General features: G+C 38.4%; 1 protein-coding gene across 1 annotated transcript; it reads left to right on the top strand.

The window, feature by feature from the left end:
• The first annotated feature begins 418 nt into the window (after positions 1-418).
• LOC119242892 (short-chain dehydrogenase/reductase family 16C member 6-like) lies at positions 419-27,802 on the top strand. The gene is made up of 6 exons (XM_037508353.1): positions 419-739; positions 6,771-6,902; positions 13,086-13,209; positions 13,634-13,778; positions 26,132-26,257; positions 27,694-27,802. The coding sequence occupies exons 1-6, from the start codon at positions 419-421 to the stop codon at positions 27,800-27,802; spliced, it is 957 nt and encodes a 318-aa protein (XP_037364250.1).
• The last annotated feature ends 135 nt before the right edge of the window (positions 27,803-27,937 follow it).

Genomic DNA, 27,937 nt, shown 5'->3' on the forward strand with positions numbered 1-27,937 from the left:
AATTAAAGGCAATAATGAAAAGATAATTCTTTTTACAAGACTAAGCCTTTTTTCTTGCGATATCACTTAGTATTTGAGAGTCTGGACATTAGGTTCAAAGTTCTCCCCACTATTATTAATTTATGATTATGGGGTGGGTTTGATCAGCCTCTGACTGTTCTCTCAACTGTAAAGCAGGGCCACCCTTGTGAGAGTTAAAGGAACTGTTGTGCACATGTTGACAGAAGGATTTATATAGCTAAAGAATTCAAGTAATTTTAGCAGTTGTTGCCAAAATAAATATTTGGAAGAATTGATTTCTCAAAGAAAAATTCCTTGGTACTAAATGTTTTAGGTATATAGCAATTTTGATGTCATGTAATACATTTATCCACTAACTTTTCCTTTTGTAGAATATTCTTTTCTTCACTGAATCAACATGGATGCAATTGTGGACACCTTCGCATTTTTAGGAAAATGTCTATATTATTTCTTAGAGTCTGCAATGTACAAAATAATTCCAAAGAAGAAAAAGGATGTTGCTGGAGAAATTGTACTTATAACAGGAGCTGGAAGTGGAATAGGGAGGCTAATGGCCATACATTTTGCCAGCCTTGGAGCCATTTTAGTTCTATGGGACATTAATGAAGAAGGCAATATGGAAACATGCAGACTTGCCAAAGAAAAGGGTGATGGGCAAGTATTTGTCTATACCTGTGACTGTGGCAACAAGCAAGAGGTGTACAGAGTTGCTGACCAGGTAAGGTGATTAATGTTCTTCTTAGCTTCTACACCCCCCACAAAAAATGCATTTAGTATGTGTTCTTACAAAACGAGGAGAAGAAAATATAAACATGCTCCAACATCTCTATGTGTCTATTGCTTGATTCTGCACATCAGAATTTTGATTTCCTAACATCCAAAAAGAGGCACAGAATGAAAAAATACAAGTGGGAACTTGATAATCCTTCTGAATTGTTGCCCAACTACTTGTCTTGGTGATTCATTTACCCTCAGGAATCAGTGGAAAGTAGGCCAAATCCTAGTCCTGCTACTCAATGGTTGTGCAATTTTTACCAAGTTACCTACATTTTCTAGGTCACTGTTTCTTTCCCCATAAAATTAAAGGATTTTAATAGCTGATATTCAAGATCACATCTGACATAACTGTTTATATTTTATGATTCCAATGCATATCCATTATTAGCATACACTGAAGATAGAATGTGGAGTATAGAATGGAAGCAGTTAGTAATTTTTTAGACTAAATTTTCTCTTAGATTTCTCCTACTGGTATTCAGTTTAACATCACACTAAGTCCTGATAAATTCTCCAGTGATAATAGTGAGCATAATCTGTGTAGTTTTCATGTACTCAGCAACAATGGTCAAGGTTTTGAACAGTGTTTGACCATATTAACTTGAGTAAGTTGTAGCAAGGCCAGACCCAGATCAAGAAAGAAAAATCAGAAAGGTTTTTATAGTTTTGTAATGCTCACAGTTTCTTTGAAGAACACAATATACCAAGCAAAGCAGGTAAGGAAGTGTCAGGTCCATCAAGAGACAGAAGGAGTAAGGAGAAAACATGGGCAAGAACATTTCTGTAGTTTTCATAGGAAGGAATAGGAAGGTCCAAGAAGGAAGCCTTAGGACTGGCTAATTTGAATCATGTCAGTGTATTCTGGGGCATAGGGTTTTTCCCTGATATGGTTGTCTGGAACCTGACCCTGGGGTAAGTGTATCATAACCTAGAATATGAGAATATGACAAAGAAATTGGCTGACAAGTGCACTTAATAATCATCTGTTCAAAAAGGAAAACTGACCTACTTTTAGCCAGGACCTCAAAAATGTATAAATATAGAACAAGACAAAACAAAACCAAAAATTTCACAGCAAGCTATTGTTCTAAGCTCTTTATAGATGCAAAAACTCATTTAATCAACACAACTCAGCCCTCTTGGGATAAACATTATTAGCCCCATTTACAATTGAGAAAACTGAGAAACAGAGAAGATGCAACTTGTCCAAGTTGATAAAACTTGTAATAGGTAGAGCCAAAATTCCAACCCGGGAATCCTAGAATCAAAGTTTCCTCTCTTATCCATTGCACTATGTTCAGAAAGTGTGCTTACAACTCAGCCGGATAACAGAATTCCCAAAGAGATTTTCCTTCCCTTTGGCAATCTGAGTTCCAAATATAAAACAAATTAATTTATTCATTAAAAATATTTACTGAATTCCTACTCTGTGACACTTACCTTTTGAACCATCCTCTTCACTCTACATTTTCGGTTGCTTACTCCTTTCTTTGGGACCCCACAGAATTCATTCATTGTGATTCATTACCTAAACTAAGCTAATGAGAATAAGTATATTATATATCCCTATAGATTATATAGAACAGAACAAGTGGACTCAAAGTTAGTTCTTATTTGTAAAAGGGGGAAAATGTGGCAGGAAATGTGTACAGATAAGTGTCTGTGTGGTGAACTCAAAGGAACTACAGTGCCAGTGCTGCCACCAAGTAGGGAGATTAGTACTCGAGGAAGTCTGAAGTTTTATCATATATAATCTTCATAGTAAAGTAGGTACTATAACTTTGTCCATTTTACTGATAATGAAACAGAGGTAGAGAGAAGTTGATAAACTTGCCCAGATCATAGAGCAGAGAAGTGATACAGATGAGCTAAGACTTCATCTTCCTGATATCTTGAGTCCAGGTTGCATCAAGGAATATATAAGGATTGAAAAGACCCTTTTGTAGGTAGGAATTAAAACTGATACATACCTTATGGAAAGCACTATGAAAGTGTCTCAAAATATTAAAAATGGATCTGATATTTAACCCAGCAATTCCACTCTAGGCATCTACCCCCCAAAATTCACAAAAACACTAATTTGAAAGGAAACTTGCACTGCCATGTTTATTACAGCACTATTCACTATAGCTAAACTATAGGAACAACCAAAGTATCCCAGTAACAAATGAGTGGATCAAGAAGACATGATGCAATAACTGTCCATTTACATTCCAACCTAATCGACAAGGTATCCCACTGATCAGACTCTGGTGTGCAAAGTCATACATCAGTCAACAGCCCTTCCAGTGTCCCCGATCATATCTTGTGATGTATGTCCATAGTCCCAGGGTGATCAAGTGTCCTGCTCTTGTTTTATTTTGAAAGGAGCCTTGTAGGGTCTGGTATATCACATTCTTTTAGGTCAGATAACTGATTGACCAGGCTGTGCTGACCTTGTGCTGGGATGCAGAACTACTCATAATCAAAATGCTAGCTGAGCAGGCTGTTTAAGTCTAGAAGACCCATAACAGAGGACTATGGGTACTTTGAGGATAGTGGTGCTATTAGTGACCACACCTGCAGGGAGGGGAATCCTTTGCTGTTAAAACGCTAGCCAGGACATAAAATAATGGCACTTCAATAACAATATTTTTTAAAATGTATGAATTAACAAAATAATAAAATGAGATATTCAGGCAAAAAAAAGAAGATATGATAAATATACACAATGGGATATTATTCAAGGATCAAAAAAGATAAATTCATGTCATTTGCAGCAACATGGATGGAGCATGAAAGGACAGTGCTAAGCAAAATAAGTCAGAAGGAGAGAGAAATATCAAATGGTCTTTACTAATGTGTGGAATATAAAGTCACTAAATTAATAGTCAGATAAAGACAATGAAAAATAGCCCTTGATAGCAGATGACAGAACTTAGGCACCAAGGGGTGAAGGAGCTGAAGGAGGGAAGGAAGCAGGTGGTCTACGGTGATAGAACATGGGTGAGTAGGTGATGGGCTTGCTAGAGTGGCAATACCTAGCCACTCTAGGAGTACTCTGGAGTGTACCCACTCTGGGAGTACCCCAGTATTATTTCACTTAAAAATATATTAATTTTTAAAAGACCCCTTTATAATAATCTTCCCTAGATCAAAAGTATTGTAATCTCCTGCAGAGCTCCAAAAAATCAGTTCTACTTTTTAAAAATTTTCTTGCTTCCTAATAAAACACCAAACCAAAATCATTAACCAAAATTATCTTTTCACCATTTGAATTGTATTTTAAAATTGCCTTCTTTTCTCATAACCCTATAAATAGACCTCTTTTAAGCCAACTACTTTATCTGCTTTTCTATTTAATTTTAATTGCTTTCAACTCTCAAGAAACCAAAATAATTTCATTTGGACTTTACATGCAAAAATTTCAACAAACTATGAATGTTACCCGAATCCGTGAAACTTGTGGGAGAGATGAATAGCAGCATTCAAAAGGAACACAGTAACTAATGTCCCAAATTAGATTGAAGTAATATTAGTATCTCCACCTTAAAAAAGTAATACACAAATTATTTTATAAAGTTTGAGAAAAGATTCATACATTATTTCCAAATGTGCAGGTCAATTAGTTCTTAAATTTCTGTGTGTGTGTGTGTGTGTGTGTGTGTGTGTGCGTCCATGCGTGCGCGCGCGTAAGCATACCTGTGAGATTTGCTGTAAATAATCATTTTGGCTATAGAATGGTAAGTTTGGGTGAAAAGAGCTTTCACTTTTTTCATGAATGTACTCAAATTGGGTGTGTATCAGTTAGTCTTTCAAAATCTATGGGTATTTTGGCAAAACCTTGATTTCTCAGAACCTGTCTCCTCATCTATAAACTAAGATAATAATGCTATCCTAAGCTCTCATAATTGCAATGAAAATTAAATCTCATTACCTAGATAAAATTCCCTTAACAAGCCAATGGGAATGTTCTTTAAAAGTTAATCTCTCAAGGATTTTTTCCTCTGTATTTCTCACTCTTAAGTAAAGGAATCCACCCTCTCAGGCCCACATCAGCTCAGAAGCATTACTTGCCTTTCACAGCTTGTTCAACTACATCAGAAACAATATTTACTTGATGTCTCCCAGATATAGTATTTGGATACAGATAAGGCTCAACACAAATCATGGACTAGATTAGAAAATCAAGACAAAGCGGGTATTGTTTCTATCTGAAACAAATTTTTAAAAAACAGATTATAGTATCAGGACCTCAGACCCAGTTCAAGAAAAAAAAAAAAAAACCTTCAAATTATTGTTTAAAGATCATCATACTTTGCCCTTAGTGAGCTACATACAAAGTTATAATCTGAGACAAAATAGTAAAAAAGAGAAAAGCAGGCCCCACATTATTTCCTCGAACACATTTTTCTAATGAGGCTAGTGATCTTGTGTGGACGGTGCCAGCCTGCAAGGGAGACAGTTCCAAAGGGAGGGGGAGGACCTCCCTGTGGCCTAAGGGTTAAGTCTCAGCACTATCACCTCTAAGGCCTGAGTTCGATCCCTGGCCAGGGAGGTGACCCACACAGCGCAGCAGACCTCTCCAGTCTCACCCGCTGCTCCTCTCAGCAGTGTATTTCAGTAATCTGCCCATTCAGTTCCCCAGTTCCCCACTCTGTCTTAGGTGACTCCTCTCAGCCCCTGCACCTCTGACCTACACCCCAGCTCTCTCTGCATAAATAAATAAGTGAATCTTTAGGGCCTCCCCTGGTGGCACAGCAGTTGAGCGCTGGGCTGCGAAACTGCCTGCAGCCTCTGAAGCGCCGGTTTGATACCCGGCCGCCAGGCAACGGTCCCACGTGGCGCGCAAACCTCTCCTGCCACCCGCTGCTCCCCTCAGCAGTGTACTTTGTCAGTCTGCCTGTTCTGCTCTCCAGTCTGACTCTGGTGAATTCTCTCACCCTCCCGCACTTCTGCCTGTACCCAGTGCTTGTATAAATAAATAAATAAATCTTAAAATAAATAAATAAATGAATGAATGAATAAATAAATAAATAAATCTTTAAAAGAAAAAAAAGAAGGGAGGGTGAAGCAAGATGCTGAGGACAAAAGAGGCTCAGGGCTCGCAGCTCAGCTGTAAAACTCAGGGAAACATCAGCCATAGACAGAAGTAACAGAGTCACAGAGATCTATGGGCAATGCGAGCAAATCATTTGTGTTTGGGATGTCTTCGTGTCAAGCCACAGCCAGGTCTTAGAAGCATGAGATGTGTTCCTACCACTACCTGACTGACAGGGAGCCAAGAAGACACCTACAGAAGTCACCACGCTGATTGGGGACATACCTGCCACCTAAAGGGAGGTGTTCAGAGGTGTGAAGGGAGACAGAATTGAACATCACAAGACAACATCCCTGGCCCTTGTGACCAGCGGGAAAGGGCACTTGCTAAAGGGAAACAGAGGGTCAAGAAAATATGTTGCAATATTAAGTCATTTTGACACAATACACAAAATCAAGGTTCTTTCAGTGTTTTTTGCAAATCAATGTGTCTTTTAAATATAATTTGTTATAAAGTTACTTTAAAAATGACGAATTTTGGGCCTCCCTGGTGGCGCAAGGGGTTAAGCACAGCACTGTGAAGCTATCTGCAGCCTCTGCAGCACAAGTTCAATCCCCGGCCAGGGAGCTACCCACATGGTCCAGCAGACCTCTCCTGACTCACCCGCTGCTCCCCTCAACAGTGTAATTCAGTCAGTCTGCCTGTTCTGTTCCCTACTCTGTCTCTGGTGAATTCCCTCACACTCCCACCCCTCACCTCTGGCCTACACCCCAGTTCTTGTATGAATAAATAAATCTTCAAAAAAATTACGAATTTCTCTTTGCAGGATAAAAATAAAATTTCTAGTTTTAAAGAAAGTACCTGAATAAAATGAGGGTGGTGGGAATAATGACCTGGAAATATCAAACTATAACATCTCAAGTGAAATCACATTTTTCTCACTTGTATGCAGGTAAAAAGAGAAGTCGGTGATGTGACCATCCTCATTAACAATGCTGGCATGGTGACAGGAAAGGAGTTCCTTGATACTCCAGACTACATGGTAGAAAAGTCATTTCTTGTCAATGTCTTGTCTCATGTCTGGGTAAGTCTTTCTTTTTTGTTTTTTTGCTGCTGAACATGAAAATTCCCTGTATTTCTATGAACAAAGTTTACAAAGGTAAACTAATGGGCTCGCCTCCTGTCCAGGTATCTGCTTGCCAATCTGTCAACTTAGTTTTTCATGGTTTTGCCCTATTCCAAATTTTCAGGGTAGGACCTTCCCCTCTGCCCACTCCAGTTTGGTTCCAAGGCTTTCTAGACTATTCTGATATCTTCCTACCAAAACATAAACAAAATGTGACAGCTAATATACAAGGGAGATTTAATTTGTTCAGGAGTAAAAGAGGAGTTTGTGCACAAGGAGAGGGCTATTTTTTGAGTGGTGGTTTATATGATGCATGACTGGGCATCACAACAAAGGAAAGAACAACATGAGCATTTTATAATAATAATAACAATAATAATAATTATTATTGTTATTATTATCAGCAGCATTTATAGTGTTCTGACCAGACACTGTTCTAAATTCTTTTCCTGTACATAGTAACCATGCTGCCATGTTTGTTCTTCTTTTACAAAGAGAGAAACTAAGGCTCAAAGATTTTAAGTGATTTATCCAAGGTCTTAATGTTATAGGGCAGGGTGAGAGGCACCCCAGGGCCCCCAAACCTACCTGTTATAAATGGGTTCTGCCAACTGCCATATCAAGACAAAACATACTCTAGTGTGCTACACCTTCAATAGAAAAGAAATTTAATGCAATCACTGTGCAATAAAGAGAAAAGAAGAAAAAGAGAAAGAATATAGTTACCAAATCAGGCACCCAAATTTACCCATCCCATCACTGGTAAATGCCCAGCCAAACCGGGGTGACCCAAAACAGGGTCAAATGCTTCTGGGCTACAAATCTAAGTCACCTTCTGGTGGGGAACCACAGGAAAGGGAAGAAGGGGCCAGACAAGTTTGGGACAAAAGGAGCAAATCAAAACCCAAGTTAAGATAAAGGCTGCCATTGTCAGCCTTCCCATGGGTCTCTCACCCATGTCTGTCTTAAGTCCCTGGTACAAGTCCAAGGCCAAGAAGCAAGCACCTTCTTTACATGTCTCTCTGCTCCACGTACCTCCTCCAGGTCTTCTTCTTGCCTCCTTCCTTCCTTCTCCCTGTCTTTCTTCTCCCTCCCTGCTCAGCCCCACACATCCACACATGGAGCAGGGAACCTAGAACTCTTTTCCCTGGGGATTACTCTGTTACACTAGAACTGTTGAGTGATAATGGTTCTAAAGCTCAGAAAAGGAAGAAGCAAAGAGAAAGAAGAAACTATTTAAAGAAGGAGAATGTGCAAATTTATAGCTCAGACTATCTTCTTTGAGGCCTGAAGTGTCTCATATAACCGTCACTGTCCAGTGTAACTATGATGATGGAAGTATTCTTCTTCTGTAATTCTGTGCAATATGGCAGCTGCTGTGACTGTGGCTGTTGAGAATTTGGAATATGGTTGGTAGAACTGAGGCACTGAATTTTTAATTTTATGTAATTCAATTTATTTAAATGTATACATAAAGAGCCACATAGCACAGTGCAACTGTAGACAATGAATAGAGGACTGAAGGAGACTGAGTTACTTGGGGAGGTAAAGCTCAGGTGGAATGAAGAATAGCAGTGGTGGGTTATGCAGGAGGCACAGGTGACCGGAACTGGAACCTGGGGAGACATGGAGTGGGGAGACACAGAGGAGGGAGCACGAGGCAGAAACTCAGTCTTCTGTGACTCTGATGATAGGGCCTTATTATCGGTTTGCTTTAAGTATCTCAGCTTAACCCATTGTGCAGACATTTATCTGAACTCCAAAATTCAGAACTAGAATTACATCACCCTTACCTTCCTCTGAGGATCTGTTAGATTATGAACTACACTAAGATTTCCCAAAAGAGATTATCCCTGATTTTAAGGGTTCCCTTGGGATGAAATACCCTTCAAAAAGAGTTTCATTGCAGTTTAGATAAGTATAGCTTTCTTAATTGAGGATGATTTAAAATAGATCAAGAAGAAAAATCTTCTTTATATGCCCATCAGAAAATACAACAGGGCCTCCCCTGGTGGCACAGCGGTTGAGCGCTGGGCTGGGAAGATGTCTGCAGCCTCTGCAGTGCCGGTTCGATCCCCGGCCACTGGGGGAGGGTCCCACATGGCGCGCAGACCTCTCCTGCCGTGCCCGCTGCTCCCCTCAGCAGTATATTTCGTCAGTCTGCCTGTTCTGTTCCCCGCTCTGGCTCTGGGGAATTCTCTCACCCTCCCGCGCTCCTGGCTGTACCCAGTGCTTGTATAAATAAATAAATCTTTAAAAAAAAAAAATTAATAAAGAAAAGAAAATACAACATTGGTCACATTTAAATTTCCCCACTGATTTCATAATCCAGTCCTATATTAATGAACTCTGTTTGCTGAATCCTAGTCAGTCTGCTTTCACACTGTCAAATGCTTCTGGGCTAATAAGGTCCTAGGGACCAGTCTCATTCCTGATGTGGTCTTCTGAGGGTCCCCTCACCATGCCAATGCCAGCTCACACTAGGGATCCTGTACCAATGAGTTGATTCCTTGACATTGTTCTTTCTAGTGTGACTTTGAGTATGTCTTGCTGTACTGTGCCTCCACAATTTCTGGCTTATAGCACCAGAGTCTTCAGACAAGCTAAAGGGTACCCAGAAACCAATTGATGACAAACCATAATGAATCTAGTTATTTGTTTCAGAAGTCAAAAGTATCAATCAGAGAAAATAAAAATCTCTATTAGGGCATAATATATAACAAATTCATGTAAATTTGGTTAATATTACAGTGAGAGCTGTACAAATCCTCAGAATCCTTCTGTTCATCCCAGCAAGTGTAAAATCTCTACTAAAACATGTTTATATTGATAAATTGTACTGAGAAAGTTTAAGTTTCTTCTTTTGATTTGACAGTATTTCCCAGGTCCTAAAATAGGACTAAGTTAATTAAGAAATGTGACAAATACTAAGTATACCCCATAGAATAGTGTCCAGTATCCCTATTGCTGCTGATTCCCATTTCAACTATGGGAACATAACGTAGGGGCTTCAGTCTCTGAAAAAGGGCCAACAATTTTTCAGGGTGTCGGTGAGTTCTTGTCTTCTGCCACAAAAATTGAGAACATGGACTTCTAGGAGTGATTTTTAGAGAGTTTATTTTGTAATAGAGAAGCAGAAAGCTCCCTGCAGAGACAGGGAGGGGGCACCTGAAAGCACAGTACCACTAAGATGCTCATTTCTAGGGTCTTTTGCAGCTCACTGAGGGGCTGCTATCTGCTGAATACACGTGTGGGAGGTAGCTTGCGAAGATTAGCAAACAGGCAGCTAGAAGTGTGGAAGCTTGCTGAAGATTAATACTCACAGCCTAAAACCAGAGTCATCACCCCTGGTTGATGCTCCTCTTATCAACCACTTTTTTGTGGTCGCTTGATGACAGGTAGGTCTGCTCACAGACACAGGGCCTTTAAATTTCCATTTTTCTATAATCTTCCTTTGGCCAGTTTCTTCATGGACCTCTACCTAGCCAGAAACTGTCTCACAATGACTATGAATACAATAACACCTCCATCACTTTATTTTTCTAAACAAAAACTGACATGATTGGTTATATTGGCTAACTTAATTGCTAAAGTGATAATACAAGTTTGTTTGCTTATTTTAAATAAACCTAAAAGAGGTTAAAATAGAGCTTTCAAATGTGATAAGTTTTTGTCATTTGTCTCCACAACTCAACAGTATGACAAAAATAACACAAGGGCTCAAAGTATTCTGATAAGAACTTCTGCTCTCTGGGCAATTCCACAAAGGGAAAAAATAGTCTTCTAACTACCTACCAGATGACAGGGTGCCAAGGAGAAAGTGTGGAGGGACCCAGTGGGTGATGCTAAGGGACTGTGGATGCCTGGGTGGTGGGTGTGGTGTGATAACATACATCTGAAGAGATGTGACTCTACACCTCTAAAACATATATGGTGTTGTAATTCAACATTACCTCAATAAAAAATAATACAGTTTCTTAAAAAAAGAGAAAAAAATATAGCTTTTAAGCTCTTTGCTGAAATCAGACTGAATATTCCAAGGCCAATTCTAAGCTCTCAAGTCTTTCACTTTCTCTTGGATAAATATTTTGCCTATTTTAACAAGCATTAATATGTATATGACTGTAAACATAAAAATATGCATAGGCCTGTATGCCAAAAATTATTTTCCAGCCACAACTTTAAAATGTAGTTAACTTTATCCTTGTGCTACAAGATAAGGTATATGCCACATTAAACTTACCTTTTCAGTTCAAGCTTTACTGGGAAAAAAGTTAAAACTATGCTGGGTGATGCCATACCTTTGCTCTATGAATTTAATTTCTTTTGAAATTTTATGAGTACCCAAAGATTTCCATAAACTAACCCAACTTTTGATTACCTAAAAATCTTACTTATGGGTAACCAAAGATTTCCCATAAACTTATCTAACTTTCATTATCCAAAAGTCTTCATAGCATTTAAGTTGGTGCTATAAAGAAACACATTCACCGGTGACATTAAAATGTCAAAAAAAGATAACATTGAAAAATGGTTTTCGGGCTTCCCCGGTGGCGCAGTGGTTGAGCGCAGGGTTGTGAAGCTGCCCGCAGCCTCTGCAGCGCCAGTTCGATCCCCAGCCACCGGGTGAGGGTCCCACAAGGCGCGACAGACCTCTCCTGCCACCGGCTGCTCCCCTCAGCAGTGTACTTTGGTCCTTCTGCCTGTTCTACTCTCTGCTCTGGCTCTGGGGAATTCTCTCACCCTCCAGCACCTCTGACTGTACCCAGTGCTTATATAAATAAATAATCTTAAAAAAAGAAAAGTGGTTTTCAAAGAAAGTGTCATTAGAGTAAGTCCAAACAATTGTCAAAATCGCATGAAGTTCAAAGCATCAAACCTGTATTTTACAATGAAGTCATCATTTGTTAAAATCCAATTTAAGTGGGCCTCCCCGGTGGCGCAGCGGTTGAGCGCTGGGTTGCGAAGCGCTGGGTTGCGAAGCTGCCCGCAGCCTCTGCAGCACCGGCTCGATCCCCGGCTGCTCCCCGGCCACAGGAGGAGGGTCCCACATGGCGCGCAGACCTCTCCTGCCGCCCGCTGCTCCCCTCAGCAGTGTACTTCGGTCCCTCTGCCTGCTCTGCTCCCCGCTCTGGCTCTGGTGAATTCTCTCACGCTCCCGCTCTTCTGACTGTACCCAGTGCTTGCATAAATAAATAAATAAATAAAACAAAATAAATCTTTAAAAAAAAAAAATCCAATTTAAGTGAATACATATTTGTATTCCTTATGACCTGATTTTTTCTTTTTGGAAACTATAACTTACGTGACCCATAACTATTGTGAAAAATTTAAAAAGTTAGGTTAAAACTACATAGAGGAACTCAGCATCTTAGAAAAACTAGCCTTTGCACTGTTAACAAATTATAAATGTAAAATATTGATATAATTTAATTGGTATAGTTTACTTAAAAGGTGAACAAGTCAAATAGTATTTTTTATGAATTAACTACTTTAACTTCATAAGGGTCAGACAAAAACAAACCTTAGAAATCTGACTGTAAAATTCAGGCTCCCAGAGGGAGAAGGGAGGGTGGAGAGCAAAGGATGAGATGAACTATGGGTGCCTTGGTGGTAGGTGTGATATGGTGACATACATCTATACCCCTAATTACATACAATGTTATACATCAATGTTGCCTCAATTAAAAATGTAACTTTAGGGGGTCTCCCTGGTGGCACAAAGGGTTAAGTCTCAGCACTCTGAAGCTATGGGCAACCACTGCAGCATGAGTTTGATCCCTGGCCAGGGAGCTAACCCATGTGGCACAGTAGACCTCTCCTGTCTCCCCTCAGCAGTGTATTTCAGTAGATCCACCTGTTCTACTCCCCACTCTGTCTCTGGTGAATCCTCTCACCCCCCTGCACCTCTGGCCTACACCCCCCAGCTCTTGTATGCATAAATAAATAAATCTTAAAAACAATGTAAATTTAAAATCCTTAAGAGTGACTATACAATATTAGTGACTATTTTATACTGTCTCAGAATTTAATACATTTTAAATATTAAATATTTATTAAATTAATTTTTAAATTCATCACTCTGAGCAAATGAAATAAAAAATGAATTAAATATTGACACAATGTTTTTATATCTTCTAGACTTACAAGGCCTTCCTTCCTGCCATGCTAAAAGCTAACCATGGTCATTTGGTCTGTATTTCAAGTGCAGCAGGGAAATTTGGTACCAGTGGTCTAGTAGGTGAGTACTTCACCCTGTGCCCTTGTATTTCACATCCCATAGCCCGAAAAAATTATGGCTCTTCTAAAGTACATAGAACTCTTCCTACACTAAAGAAAACTCTACAGTACATTTCACTATATGTAAAATGTTGACATTCCTCTCCCTTTCCTAATTTTAAGTGAAAATGGTAGAGAAGATATTCTCTTTTTTAAATAAAATAAAGAGAAGAATGTCTCTACTAGTTCCTTAGTCTTCTTGGGTTAATAGAAGTGGAATTATTTTAATCTTGTTGGGTATTTAGTAAGGAAATGTAAGAGTAGAATGTTTGAGCATATGAATGATTTTAGCAGTGATGCTTTGTCCCCAAGGACAAGCCAGAGCAAGGAAAAGAAATTTCACAATTTTAAATAATTCCTAGAATTAACTTTTCAAATTTTATTTCTAACAGCTACTCATTTTGTTTCAGATTATTCTGCAAGCAAATTTGCAGCTTACGGATTGGCAGAGTCTCTCTACTATGAATTAACATTGACAAAGAAAACTAACATTAAAACCACCATTGTATGCCCATTCTTCATTAAAACTGGAATGTTTGAGGGCTGTTCAACCAAGTAAGTGAACAGTAGCCTTTGCTCTTATAATAATTTTTCAATATAGGTCAGTTATCCTCTTTTCATTTTGAAGTTTTAAAATATGTACAGTTTTGACCTCAAACTAACACACTCAGTTATTCAAACAATTAAATAGATTCATTCAGAAACAAACAGACAGAAAAGACAGATTGGAAAGTGTGTGTTACAGAAAGAAGTGCATGGTGAGATCCACAGGTCCTTCCGTGAATCAAAGGTATATATCCAAAAACTTACACAGCCTCTGGAAGACCTTCTCCCTTTCACAGGAGTGATGTGGCATATCATAGATATAAGACATTAGCTGGTTTCTCTTCTTTTTGGTCATTGTCTCTTTTGATGTACTCCAGCTATTTCTTTTTTCCTTTGTTTACCTTGCTTCTGGGGATGAGTCCTCAAAGATGTCTCTGAGGTGTATGTCATGGAGTCTTTTGCCTATATAGTTTATGGCTTCAGTCTTACAGTCAAGCCTTTCATCCATTTTGAGTTGATTTTGTGTCTGGTATGAGTTAGAGTCTAGATTAATTCTTTTGTATGCAGTAATCCAGTTTTCCCAACATCATTTATCAAAGAGAATTTCCCGGTTCCCTTGAATAGTCTTTGCTCCTTTGTCATAGATTAGTTGACTATATATATATATATATATATATATATACACACACATATACATATATATACTCTGTATATTATATATAGATAGAGAAAGACAAATACTGGAGGGTTTCACTTATATATGGAATATAAGGGAAAAAAGCAAAGGGTCAGATAGCACCAAACTACACTCTCTGTATATTTTATATATATATATATATAAATGTATACTCTCATAGTATATATATACTCTGTAGTATATATATTATCTAGAGTATATCTATATACTCTAGATAATATATATTATATATATTCTCTGTATATTACTCTCACTGAGGTAACACAGGTTTAAATACTGTATATGATGTAGGTGTATAAGTTCACACAGATTTCATTGAGCCTGTATATTAGTTTAGGTAAAATGGCCATTTTAACAAAGTAATTCCTCCAGTGTATTAGCAGGAAATATCTTTCCATTTGTGTGTGTGTCTTCATCTACTTCTTTTAATAATGTTTTATAGTTTTCATTGTATATATTCTTTCCCTCCTCTGTTATTTCTAGAAAATTGGATTATTTTGATATGATTATAAATGAGACTGTTTTATTGATTTCTTTCCTTTCTATTTTGTCATTTGTACAAAGGACACAACAGATTTCTCTGGGTTGTGTTCATTTGTTTGTTACTGAAGTAACATTACTTTACAACATTATTTTTATGATTTCCCCCTTCAGGTATTGTTAATTCACTACACCTACCACCAAAACTCTCATATCCACCATCATAGTCCATTGTGCTCCTCCCCACTGTGTTCTTGCTCTTCTTCCTCCCACTCTAGAGTAGCCTCAGTTCTAGAGTAAATTTTTGAGGGCTGTTGTTAGTTTGCTGCTATCTGACCCTTTGCTTTTTTCCCCTATATTCCACATATAAGTGAAACCCTCCAGTATTTGTCTTTCTCTATCTGATTTATTTTGTGTAGCAGAATCTCCTCAAATTCCATTGACATTGATGCAAATGGTGAGTTATCTTTTTTGATAGCTGAGTAGTATTCCATTGTATTTACATACCATGTCTTCCTGATCCACTCATCTGTATTTGGGCACTTGGGTTGTTTCCATAGCTCAGCTGTTGTAAATAGTGTTGCAGTGAGAAGGCAATGACCACCCTAAACAAGGCTAGCAAGAACTGGATTGTAAAGCCAGCAACACCCAGCCAAACTCTGATGAGCACCCTTGGCCCCACAACCAGAATCAGCACCATGAGAGGCAGTGCCTACCCTAGACAAGGCTACCAAAAGACCCAAACAGCACCAGAGACCCCTAGGCTCTACCTGTGAGCACACAGGGGCAGCATGGGTGGTGGAGCCACACCCAGCAGAAGTTCCATACACAGAAGCATGATCCTGAAAGCAAAGAATAGGGAAACAGGAAAACACGCAGTCACATGAGTCCTCCTATCAGATACAGAATCCAAGTTTGCCATCAAAAAGAAATTCAATAACACAGAGAAGACAAAAGTATATCAAAGACAATAAAATTCATAAACAAGTGTTCTAAAAAACAAAATCAACAACACTGTTGGTGGGAGTGCAAACTGGTCCAACCACTATGGAAAGCTGTGTGGAGATTTCTGGACCTACTAAACATAGAACTTCCATATGATCCAGCAATTCCACTCCTAGGTATTTACCCAAAAGACACAGAAACATCAATTCCAAAGAGCACCTGCACCCCTATGTTTACAGCAGCACTGTTTACAATAGCTAAGCTTTGGAAACAACCCAAATGCCCAAAAATAGATGACTGGATCAAGAAGATGTGGTACATATATACCATGGAATATTACTCAGCATTCAAAAAAGATAAACACATGCAATTTGCAGCAACATGGATGGCTCTGGAAGGGATCATGCTCAGCGAAATAAGCCAAAAAGAAAAAGAAAAATACCGGATGGTCTCACTCATAATAGGAATCTAGAAAACTTAAATAAGGGACCAGGAAAATGAATAACTTTAAGAAAGTGAAAATCAAAATCAACAAAAAACTATGAACCAGAGACACTTTTAGGGGGCGGGGGCGGGAGGGGAGGGATTAGGGTCAGAATGGGGGGCTGCAATTGTATGGGGAATATAACAATAAAATTTATTATTAAAAAAAATGATAAACTAAATAAGAAAAATGGAGTTGCAGAATGGAAAAAGATTAATAGCATGAAACATAGTGTAAAAATCTATGAAACTAGAATAAAATGGGAGAACAAATCTGTGAACATAAAGATGCAAGTACACAAAGAAGCAAGATAGAAGAAAAAGGAAACAATGTGAAAAGTGAAGAAACACTTCAAGAATTTTCTGACTCCATGAGGAAATGTAATATAGAAATTATAGGTATCATGAAAGGGTAAGAAAAAGAGAGAAAGGAACGGAGAACATATTTAAAAAAATAACAGAGAAAAATTTCCCAAACCTATAGAAGGAAATACACAAATCCAGGAAGCTAAAAGAACACTTGGCTAAACAAAAAGGAGACCTACACCCAGATATATGTTATTGAAACACCCAAAAGTCCAACACAAAGGAAGAATATTGAAGTTGGCAAGGGAAAAGAAGCAGATAGCCGATATAGGAACCCCCATCAGGCTAACATCAGGTTCCTCTTAAGAAATGTCTCAGGAAAGAATGGATTGATGTGATCAAAAAAATTAAAGATAAAAACTGCCAGACAAAGAAAACTCAATCCTGGGCCTCCCTGGTGGTGCAAGGGGTTAAGATGCAACCTATAAAGCTATCTGCAGCCACTGCGGCACAAGTTTGATCCCCGGCCAGGGAGCAACCCACATGACACAGCAGACCTCTCCTGACTCTCCCACTGTTCCCCCAGCAGTGTATTTTGGTCAATCTGCCTGTTCTGTTCCCCACTCTGTCTCTGGTGAATCCTCTAACCCCCCACACCTCTGGCCTGTAGCCCAGTTCTTACATGCATAAATAAATAAAATACTTTTTTAAAAAAAGAATACTTAATCCTGCAATGTCACCCTTTGGATATGAAGGAAAAATCAAGGTCTTCTCAGATAAACAGAAATTGAAGGAATTTGCAAAAACTAAACACCCCCCTCCAAAAACGTTGAAAGGAACTCCAGTGTCTAAGTCAAATTGAAGAACATACACAGAGATTTGAAAAAGAAAATAGATACAACCACAACATATGGCAAAATGGAAAAAATAGACTTTCATATATCAATAATCACTCTAAACATTAATGGGCTAAAATTACCAATTAAAAGACTCAAAGTATCTGACTGGATTAGGAGAAAAAAACTAGCCTTCTGCTGTCTCCAAGAGATGTACCTAAACTCCAAACTTATACACAGACTCATGATAAAATGTTTGAAAACAATATTACATGTGAATGGAAACCAAAGGAAGGCAGGGACAACCATACTTATATCAGACAAAATAGTTTTCCAGGAAAAAGACAGAGATGGACACTATAAAACAATTAAGGAAACAATACATCAAAAGGACATAACACTTATCAATGTACACTCACCAAATGAAGGAGCACCAAAATATATCAGGCAACTACTATCAACTCAGAAAATAAACATTGGTAAAAACACATATGTCATAGGGTTCAACACCCTACTCTCAACAATGGACAGATCAATAAGACAAAAAGTGAATATGAACATAATAGTTTTTAAAAAAGAATTAGACCACATGAACCTAAGAAAATCTTTAAGATCCTGCACCCAAAAAAGTGGAATACATATTTTTCTCAAAGGCGCATAGTGATACAGGGCAGCAGGGATCACTAAAACTGGCCAAGGCCACTGTCCAAATAGTTTACATGTCACTGTCTGAGTTCTTCACCCATGCGCACAATTACAAGACTACTCAGGCTCAGGGAACAACAATGGGATTTATTTAACAAACCAGGGAAAAACAAAGATTTACTGAGGCCGAACTGAGGTAAACAAAGATTTACCTCACCCGAAGCCCTGTCCAGTGTTTCCATCTGAAACAAAAGCAACTAAGATCGCGTCTTCCCGCCACGGAGAACACAGAGCTCCTCTCCCGAACAATAGGCCACATGTCCAAGATGGCGTCTTCCTGCCTCTGCTGACCTGGAGCACATGACAGCCAGACTATAAGCCAGGTTCCAACTCACAAAGACAGCAGAAGATGCAATAGGAGATGCTCCCAGAGCTTCCAGGATACCGCAGCACAGCACAGGACAAGTAACTCTCAAGACCTCAACTGCAGCAGCGGAAGGACCCAACAAAGGGCCACACTCATGCAGCTCAGTGAGGTGCCCGGCCCCGGTCTTCACCTTCTCTGCCAGGCTGTAACAGCAGCAAAACCAGGAACAGTTTCAGTTGCTCGGTGAATTGCACTTTTCCTCTCCAAGGAAATTCTGAACTTTACCTCTCCGAGTTTGGCTGCTGGAGCCTTCCACCTTCAGAGGCCTGCAACAGCTGTCTAGAAGTTTGGCATAGCGGTAGCCGGAATCCACTGACCCCAAATGCTGAAGATCCAAAAACGTTGAATCCCCAAAACTGAAGGAATCTCACACCCCATTCTGCAGTCATTTATATTTCTTATTGGCCACCCCACCCCAATGCGATAATTTTTAGCTTTTTTCCTGAGACTATCTATCCTCACCAGCAACCCCCTCCAGGGGGCACCACCTTTAACAGTCTATGGCTTCAGCCACTGGTTACAATGGAATAGTTCTCCAAGATTGACCACGTATTGAGCCACGAAACAAGTATCAACAAATTCATGAAGACTGAAATCATACCAGGTGTCTTTTCTGACCCATAATGGTATCAAACTTGAAATACACTTAAAAAGAAAGAAGTCCTCTAATAGACTGAGACTGAATAATACACTACCGAAATACTACTGGTTTAACAAGGAAATCAAAAAAGAAATGAAAAAAATACATCAGGTCCTTCCCTGGTGGCACAGCAGTTGAGCACTAGGCTGCAAAGTTGCCCGCAGCCTCTGCAGCACCGGTTCGATCCCCAGCTGCAAGTGAGGGTCCCACATGGTGCGACAGACCTCTCTTGCCGCACCCACTGCTCCCCTCAGTAGTGTATTTCGTTAGTCTGCCTGTTCTGTTCCCCACTCTGGCTCTGGTGAATTCTCTCACCCTCTCGCGCTTCTGATTGTACCCAGTATGTGTATAAAAAAAAAAAATCAATCTTAAAAAAAAAAGAAAAGAAAAAGAAAAAAAAATACATCAATACACATGAACAATGAGGTTTCTCAAAAGATTAAATTGAATCTGTCATATGACCCAACATTTCCACTTCCAGGTATCTATCCAAATAACACAATTCCTAATTTGAAAGAAAACTTGCATGTTCATGTTTACAGCAGCACTATTTTCAATAACCAAGAAATGGAAACAACTTAGTTCCCAAAACAGATGAGCAAATCAGAAAGATGTGTTATACACACACACACACACACACAATGGAATACTGCTCAGCAATCAAAAAAAAAAGACAACTTCATGCCATTTGAGGCAATATACTTGGAGCTGGAAGGGATTATGCCAAGCAAAATACGCTGGAAGGAGAAAGATAAATACTGGATGATGCCATTTATATGAAGAATTTAGAGAAACAAAACAAAAGGTCAAAGACCAACTTTAGAACCAATCCTTGAAAGCTGACCATAGAAATGAGCATCCAGGGCCTCTTCTGGTGGTGCAGGCGGTTGAGCACCACTCTGTGAAGCTGTCTGCAGCCTCTGCAGTACCGGTTCGATCCCCGGTTGCCGGTAAGGGTCCCACATGGCCTGGCAGACCTCTCCTGTCACACCTGCTGCTCCCCTCAGCAATGTATTTTGTCAGTCTGCCTGTTCTATTCTCTGCTCTGTCTCTGGTGAATCCTCTCACCCTCCCACACATCTGGCCTGTACCCCAGTTCTTGTATAAATAAGTAAATAAATCTTTTTAAAAAAATTTAAAATTAAAAAAAAAAAAAGAAATGAGCATCCAAAGGAAAAGAGATAAAGGAAAGAGAAAAAAAACAGGGTGTGGAGACATCAGAACAAAAATGCTACAGTTAACATGGGAGTTGCATGTATCCCTTTGAATTAATTTTTTGGCATTCTTCAGACAGACACCTAGGAGTAGAATTGTTGGGTCATATGGTAGATATTTTTAATCTTTGAGAAACTTCCATGCTATTTTCCACAGGATCTGGACCAGTACATGTTTCACCAACATATCCTCTCCAACCCTTGTTCTGGTATTTTTGATATGAGCCATTCTCCCATGTGTGAGGTGGTATCTCATTGTGGTCTTTATTTTCATTTTCCTGATGATAAGCATTTTTCATATGTCATTGCAACAGAATTTTTGTATATTGATTTTATGGCCTATTACTTAACTATGCTGGTCTACTGTTTTTAATAGTTTTGTAGTGCTGCCTTCAGAGTTTTCTATGTATATCATTATGTCACCTGCAAATAGTGATAGTTTTACTTTTTCTTTCCCTATTTGGATTCCTTTTATATCTTTCTCATTGGGCACATTGTTTATACAAAATTTTTATAAGCAACAGGTATACAAGTAAACAATAACTAAACAAAGCATAATTAAAACAGTCCAATTTGTATGATGGTGGTAAACCAGACACCAAAATCAAACACAGTTGGTTAAATAGAGAAAAATACCAAGAGTCATTTGGTGTGACTTGCTGTTAACTAATGCACAGTTTGTCAATTTTCACATAACTAAATTTCTACTTTTATAGAGGCAAAATTTATCCAGGTCTAACAGGATATTTGCTAAAATATGAGTACCTTCTTGCAAGCAGATGATTGAAGCATATATATGTATTCAAAACTAGTTTTGTCTTTGGCTAGAGACAGGCCTATGTGTTGTATGCATACGCACACATAATTTGACTTGCTAGACTGTAGACAACATAAGCAAAGATGCCCCTCCCATTAACTCAAAGGGCATTGATATTGCATACCCAGTACAATATTTGCCCTTTTTGCCTTTCAAATATTAATCATCAGTGTACCATAAGATTTCATCATTAACCAAAGAAGTTTCTTTCAGGTCCTCATGAGAGATCAGGCGTTTGAGCTGATGAGTATAGTCAGAAAAACCTAGCTATGTTAAATCCTTCAGCAAACCTATGAGGGTCTTCAGTTTCCTTAGGAAACTGGCTCTTCAGTCCAAGGAACTTACAAGATCTGAGATTTGTCTAATCATCAGAAAGCTTAAGTTTAAATGGATAAATCAGAATGAATTCTGAGAGGGAGACTCAAAAGAAAGCTCTGTAAAAGGGGATAGTTCAGAAAAAGAAGTGGACTGGGTAGACTGAGGTTCTGGAAAGGAGGTAGGTATCCTAGCAAAGGAGGACAAAGCTGGTGTGAGAAGCAGGGACTGCAAACCTGTCTGTTGTTGCTGCAAGTCCAGAGAAGGATGAATAGGGGAGGAGAGAGAGACTAAAAGACTTGAGGAAGTCTTTTAAATCTTTTTTGTTTGCCTCTGTAATTTGAAAATTTTCCTTCACCAAAAGACTGACTTTTGATAGCATTTTGAGGCCTCCAGATGCCAACTGAAATAGGTTTTCCATTCAGTTGTAGTACTTAGAGATCCATGGCTGTCCAATACATTTTTAAGAAAACCAAGTTTGGGGGCCTCCCCGGTGGCACAGCGGTTGAGCACTGGCTTGTGAAGCTGCCCACAGCCTCTGCAGCACCGGTTCCATCCCCAGCCGCCGGGTAACGGTCCCACATGGCACACGGACCTCTCCTGCCACCTGCTGCTCCCCTCAGCAGTGTACTTCGTCAGTCTGCCTGCTCTGCTCTCTGCTCTGACTCTGGTGAATTCGCTCACCCTCCCGCACTTCTGACTGTACCCAGCGCTTGTATAAATAAATAAACAAATCTTTAAAAAAAAAAAAAGAAAACCAAGTTTGGGGTGTTCAAAAGTTCCATCTAGTGACCACTGGAGTTCTGAATTACTTTCAGTAGATTCGGTCCACTTGGAACTGCATGTAGAAGGACAGTGGTACTAAAACAATAAGCTGGTTTCAATTTCTAAAGGAGAAACACCCTCAAAACCCTTAGATGACTGAAGTCCCATTTTATTATTATTGTTATTGTTATTGCTGCTGCTGCTGCTGCTCCCAGAAATTCCCTGCATGGCTTGCATCTTCATAGTTGACCCTGTTCCCAAAAGGAAATCAGACGTTGATCAACTCGTGTTCTTACAAAAAATGTGTAATTTCCAATAAAGAAACAACCTGTCTCTATCAGGTTAGTGCTAATCTGAGTATTCATCCAAATGCAATAATTTCTAATGAAATAGCCTGTTTCCAAATGAAAACCAGCATAATTCCCCAGAAAGAGCTTTCTCAGAACAAATGGACTAAGTGTAATTTTCAAGCACACATGCACACAGCACAACACAGATTGGAGAATCTGTCCCTAATGAATTGAATTGAAAGGCAGCTCCACTCTAATAAGAGCTCCCTAATTTCAAAGAATCTGCCCATTGTTGACATAAGTCCACTGTGATAACCCAGACCCTTGAACGAACAGTTATAAGCAGGGTTGATAGTCCCAGATAGAAAAGCAGCAAAATTTCCAAATAAGCACTGGAGAAATCACACCAGCCTGGGGATCTCAAATCCAGGAGCAGACTGACCCTGAGACCCAAGGTCAGTGAAAAAGTGATGAACGCAAGCAGACCCATGAGCACCACACCTGATTTTACACCCACCTCAGAAGTTATTAGGAAAATCTATCTCTGGATCTCCACGTGAGACACTAAATATGTCAGTCTCAAACCAAAGCAATCAATTATTCTGATTAAAACATGGTTTGCTTAGAAAAAGACAGCAAAAAGGCATAGATTGGAAAGAACATTTCTCATGGGAGAGCCACATGCACTTTCCTGAATCAAAGGTCCATAAAACCTTATGTAGCATCTGGAGGGCATTTTTCCATGGGGTTGTAAGAGCAACATCATTTCCTGTGGAGATATAATGAATTTTGGGTACTGTTGTTTGCTGATTTGTACATGCATTGGTGAGCTCTTCTAACCTCTTGACAATGAAAATGATATTAGCTGTGGGATTGCCATGTATAGCCTTTATTATGGTGAGGTATGTTTCCTCCAAGACTTATTTTCTTCTTTATTTCTAACAATATTATTAAAATAACAATATTCATAGAATCAATGATAATATGTGCTTGTTAGTTTTTTTAAAAAGGTGCTATGAGAGAATAAAATGCATATGATTTAAAACAGGATGGGGTGGTTAATGACAGCTGTCAGAGGAAGTATATTGAAACTGACTCAAGGGATAAATGCAAATTAACAAAAAGAAAATGAGAAGATCTAAAAGAAAATCTAATATCGCAGGAATGGATATTAGAAGGAACTAGGCATACTAAGAACCTGAACCTCTGTGTCTAGAGTACAATGAGCAAAACAGAGTGTAAGCCACATGAGGTTAGAAACTATGAAGCAATTTTTCTTCAGGAGAAACCATTGCTAACCATTTACCTGTATTCTGGTTCATTATAATTCTCAACTTTTGTTTTTTTTTAATTCTTCACTAAAAGTATATTTAAATAAATACATAAATGATAAATAAATATCATATGATCTGAAGAAATGATCATAAAGAATAATGTGGCATTATTAGGAATTAACTTAGAAAATTTGAAAGAATTTCAGAAGATCTCTAACAGGAGAGTGAGAAAGATCTGAAGTTAAGCAGTAAAATTAGTATATCTGGTTGGAGGGAACAGTTATAACAGGAAAATGCTTAAATGATGGAAACAGAAATGATACGTTCGTTTTTGCAAAGGAACTAGCCTCTCCAGAACGGTAAGGATAAAAGCAGTATTGTCATGGTCACAGAATGAATGTGACCAGATGAGAGGAGATGGCACAATAGCTGAGGAAGGCAATGATATTACATATGGTTTCCTTAAACCTGGAGTCACAGCATACATAAAAGCTAAAAATAAAGTCCAGAAAAAGAAAGGTTAGTAATCCTAAAATAACGGGGTATGAAAGAAACAATGATACAATACAAAGACTGCATTTTGTCCAGTTCTATTGATATTAATGTGCATATTGTATAAATTTAAGATGTGCCAACAAGTTTATTTGATGTTTATATATTGCAAAATGATTCCCACCATATCATTAACTAACATCTCCATCCCATCATAAAATTACCATTTCTGTGGTACTAACATTTAAGATCTATTCTCTTAACATTCAACTGGATGATCCAATATTACTGGCTATAGTCACCAGGGTGTTACATTAGATTCCCTGAACTTGTTAGCTGTAGAACTGGAAATTTGTATCCTTTGACCAATAGCTCCCATTTTCCCCTCACCCTAGTCCGCTGGTAACTACCACTCTGCTCTCTGTTTCTCTGAGTCCACTTTTTATATTTCACATATAAGTGATGCCTTTTCTTTCTCAGACTTTTCATTTAACATAATGCCTTCAAGGTTCATACAGTTGTTACAAATGGCAAGATTTTCTTTTTTCTCATGACTGACTAGTATTCCAGTTTCTGTATGTGCATATATATTTATATATGTAAATATAGATTAAATATATGAAATTTATCTAACATATTACTTATTTGAAATATATTTCACATTTTCTTCATTCATCAATTAACAAGACACTTAGGCTGTTTCCATATCTTGACTATTATGAATACTACAACGGACAAGGGAGTGTACTGTGAGATCGTGATTTCAATTTTTTTTTAATATATACCCACAAGTGGGATTACTGGATCATGTGGTAGTTCCATTTTTATTTTCTAAGAAACCACTGTACGGTCTTCCATACTGGGTATAACAAATTACCTTCCTGTCAATGGTGGGCCATGCCTTCCTCAGCATTTGTTATCGCTTGTCTTTTTGTTCGTCATTCTAACAGGTGGTTTTATTTTGCATTTCCCTGATTATTAGTGATGTTTAACACCTTTTCATGTAACCATTGCACCATTTGTATATCTTCTTTGGAAAATTGTCTTTTAATAAATGCCAGAATCATTTAAGCTATAGTTCTAAGAAACTTCTAGAAGAATAGAATCTAAAGACTAATTATCAACATTCAATTGTAGAAAATTGATCAGATTCCTAGAATAAACTGAGATCAACAGAATGCTTTGAGGGAGTATAGTTCAAGTAACAGCGAAATGTGATACAAAAATGTAAGTTGTCAAAATAATGCTTTTATGAAGTAGTGAGTTCATACTGTTTCAATTCCTGTTAATTTCACAAGCACCTAATTCTGTTTAATGTTGTAAAAATGATCTGGCTAAAATAAAGACCCATTACACGTGCTCAAGAGATTTTTTTGTTGTTGTTAAAATAATTTATGCATTTTTGTTTCTTAATAGTATATAATTATTTGATGTTTGGAGTGAAAGAGAAAAAAAGAAATACAAAGAAATCTAAAAGTAATTCCTCCCATGTGTCTAGATCATCACATATCAATAAATGCATATAGGCAGGGGGTTTATTCTAGGAAATTAAATGTATTAACGCTGGCCCCAATATTGATCATGAAAGAAATACATGAGGTGTTTCTGCATATTTACATTTTGTTTGAATATTTACAGCTGTATGTTATGACTCCTTGTCTAAAATTGAATAATTAGTGTTCATAAAAACAAAAAATACTACCCTGTGAATATAATTTTTATTATTTTTATTGCAGGTATTCATTTCTGTTGCCTCTACTGGATCAGAATTACGCGGCCCAATCTATTGTAAATGCCATTTTGAAGGATGAAGTTTTCTTAGTAATGCCAAAATTTATTATTTTTCTATTGATCATTAAAGAGTAAGTTAATAAGTTCTCCATCATTTTGGCTATGTGTCCCATAACTGCTACCTCTTGCCTATAAAACACCTTCATATGTTTTAATGACAAAAAGGAAGAACTTTAATCATGCAAGTACCATTTATTGCATTTTTGCTGGTTGTGTCTTGGTTACTCCAGACGCTGAGAAAATCTAGAAACCATTTAGGTCTTTTTTTTTAAGATTTATTTATTTATGTATACACGAGCTGGGGTGCAGGCCAGAGATGCAGGGGTGAGAGGATTCACCAGAGACAGAGTGAAGAACAGAGCAGGCAGATAGACTGAAATACCCTGCTTGAGGGGAGCAGCGGGTGAGTCAGGAGAGGTCTGCTGTGCCATATGGGTCACGGCCCTGGCCGGGGATCGAACTCATGCTGCAGTGGCTGCAGATAGCTTCACAGTGCTGATGCCTAACCCCTTGCGCCACCAGGGAGGCCCCCGACTTAGGGCTTACAGAGTAAAATTTGCTTCAACAGAAGCAAATAGTATTCTTCTCCCCCACTTTTTGGGTGAATTCTCTGAGTTCAACTAATGTAGAATTTTATTTTGAAAATAGGAGACACAAAACCTGAGTGTGTTGCCAGAAAATATGTGGAGGATATTTGAAAAGTTCCTCATTTCTTTTTGTGAAAGAGCACCTACAACTTCACAAGAGGTCATAGTATGAGTTCCAGAGTATTTGCAGGTGTCTGTAGCCCAAGCCTCCTGTCTTCTACAGAACAACATTTAACATTTACTAAGTGAATGTTACCAGGCTTACCAGGCTCGTGTGACAGATTTTTATCACATTTACAGAATCTGAGGCTTAAAAACAATAGATTAGTCACCCCTCGTGAGAAAAAGACACATTTTTTTAATTGTTTCCTGCTCCATGTTCAGGGTTTAGTACAGTACAAACACAGAAGAAGCATGTGAGAAATATTTGCTGGGTTGTGTTGATTGAGCTGAATTGATCTGATCTACACAGAATTAAGATGAAGAAAAGTTCAGTTCCTTTACCTCCAAGAAATGAAAACAATGGTTCTTATCCTGGGTATACATTGGGATCACCTGAGGAACATTTAAAACTATGATGCCCGGGACTTACCCTCAAGAAATTCTGCTTTAATTATTCCGATTTTCTTTCTAGTTTTTGCTACCATTTGTCAGTCTAAAGGAGCATAGCCATTCCATAGAAGTGAGTGAGGATAGTACATAAATAAACTGGTCAGTAGGAATTTCAAAGTTTCCTGCATTTGCACAGTGCACAGCAAATGTGACAGTATTGTTTATTTGATCAAAACTTTCATTTAGTGACAGGTGCATGGCATGAATTACAACATCTCTCACTATGGGTAATTCAAAAGTAATCTATGAAAAGAAATATCTTTGACCCCTCTTAAAAATTTATGACTGTTTTCTCTGCTTTTCTCTAGAATGCTGACTCCAAAAATGTGTCTTGCCTTTGGTAAATACCTTGGAATGGACATTTTTATGACTAATTTCAAAGGGAAAAATCTAGAAAGCAAAAGAAGATCAAACTGAATCTGAGAGGAAACACCTATAACTGAAGCCAAATGTAATAATAAAATGTTATAAGGATAAACTCTTTGGAAGGCCTGTTGCTTACAGTGTTCTGGTCTACCAAGGATTACCGAGTTTTCAAAAGTGTTGACCTCA

The sequence above is a fragment of the Talpa occidentalis genome, unplaced genomic scaffold (assembly GCF_014898055.3).
Source record: "Talpa occidentalis isolate TD23 unplaced genomic scaffold, MPIMG_talOcc4v2.1, whole genome shotgun sequence".
Lineage (NCBI taxonomy): Eukaryota > Metazoa > Chordata > Mammalia > Eulipotyphla > Talpidae > Talpa > Talpa occidentalis.

Coding starts and splice junctions, on each gene's coding strand:
- LOC119242892 (XM_037508353.1), top strand. CDS start 419: ATGGATGCAATTGTGGACACCTTCGCATTTTTAGGAAAATGTCTATAT. Junction 13,210..13,633: donor GTACTTCACCCTGTGCCCTT/GTATTTCACATC, acceptor ATTTTGTTTCAG/ATTATTCTGCAAGCAAATTT. Junction 13,779..26,131: donor TTTGAGGGCTGTTCAACCAA/GTAAGTGAACAG, acceptor TTTTTATTGCAG/GTATTCATTTCTGTTGCCTC.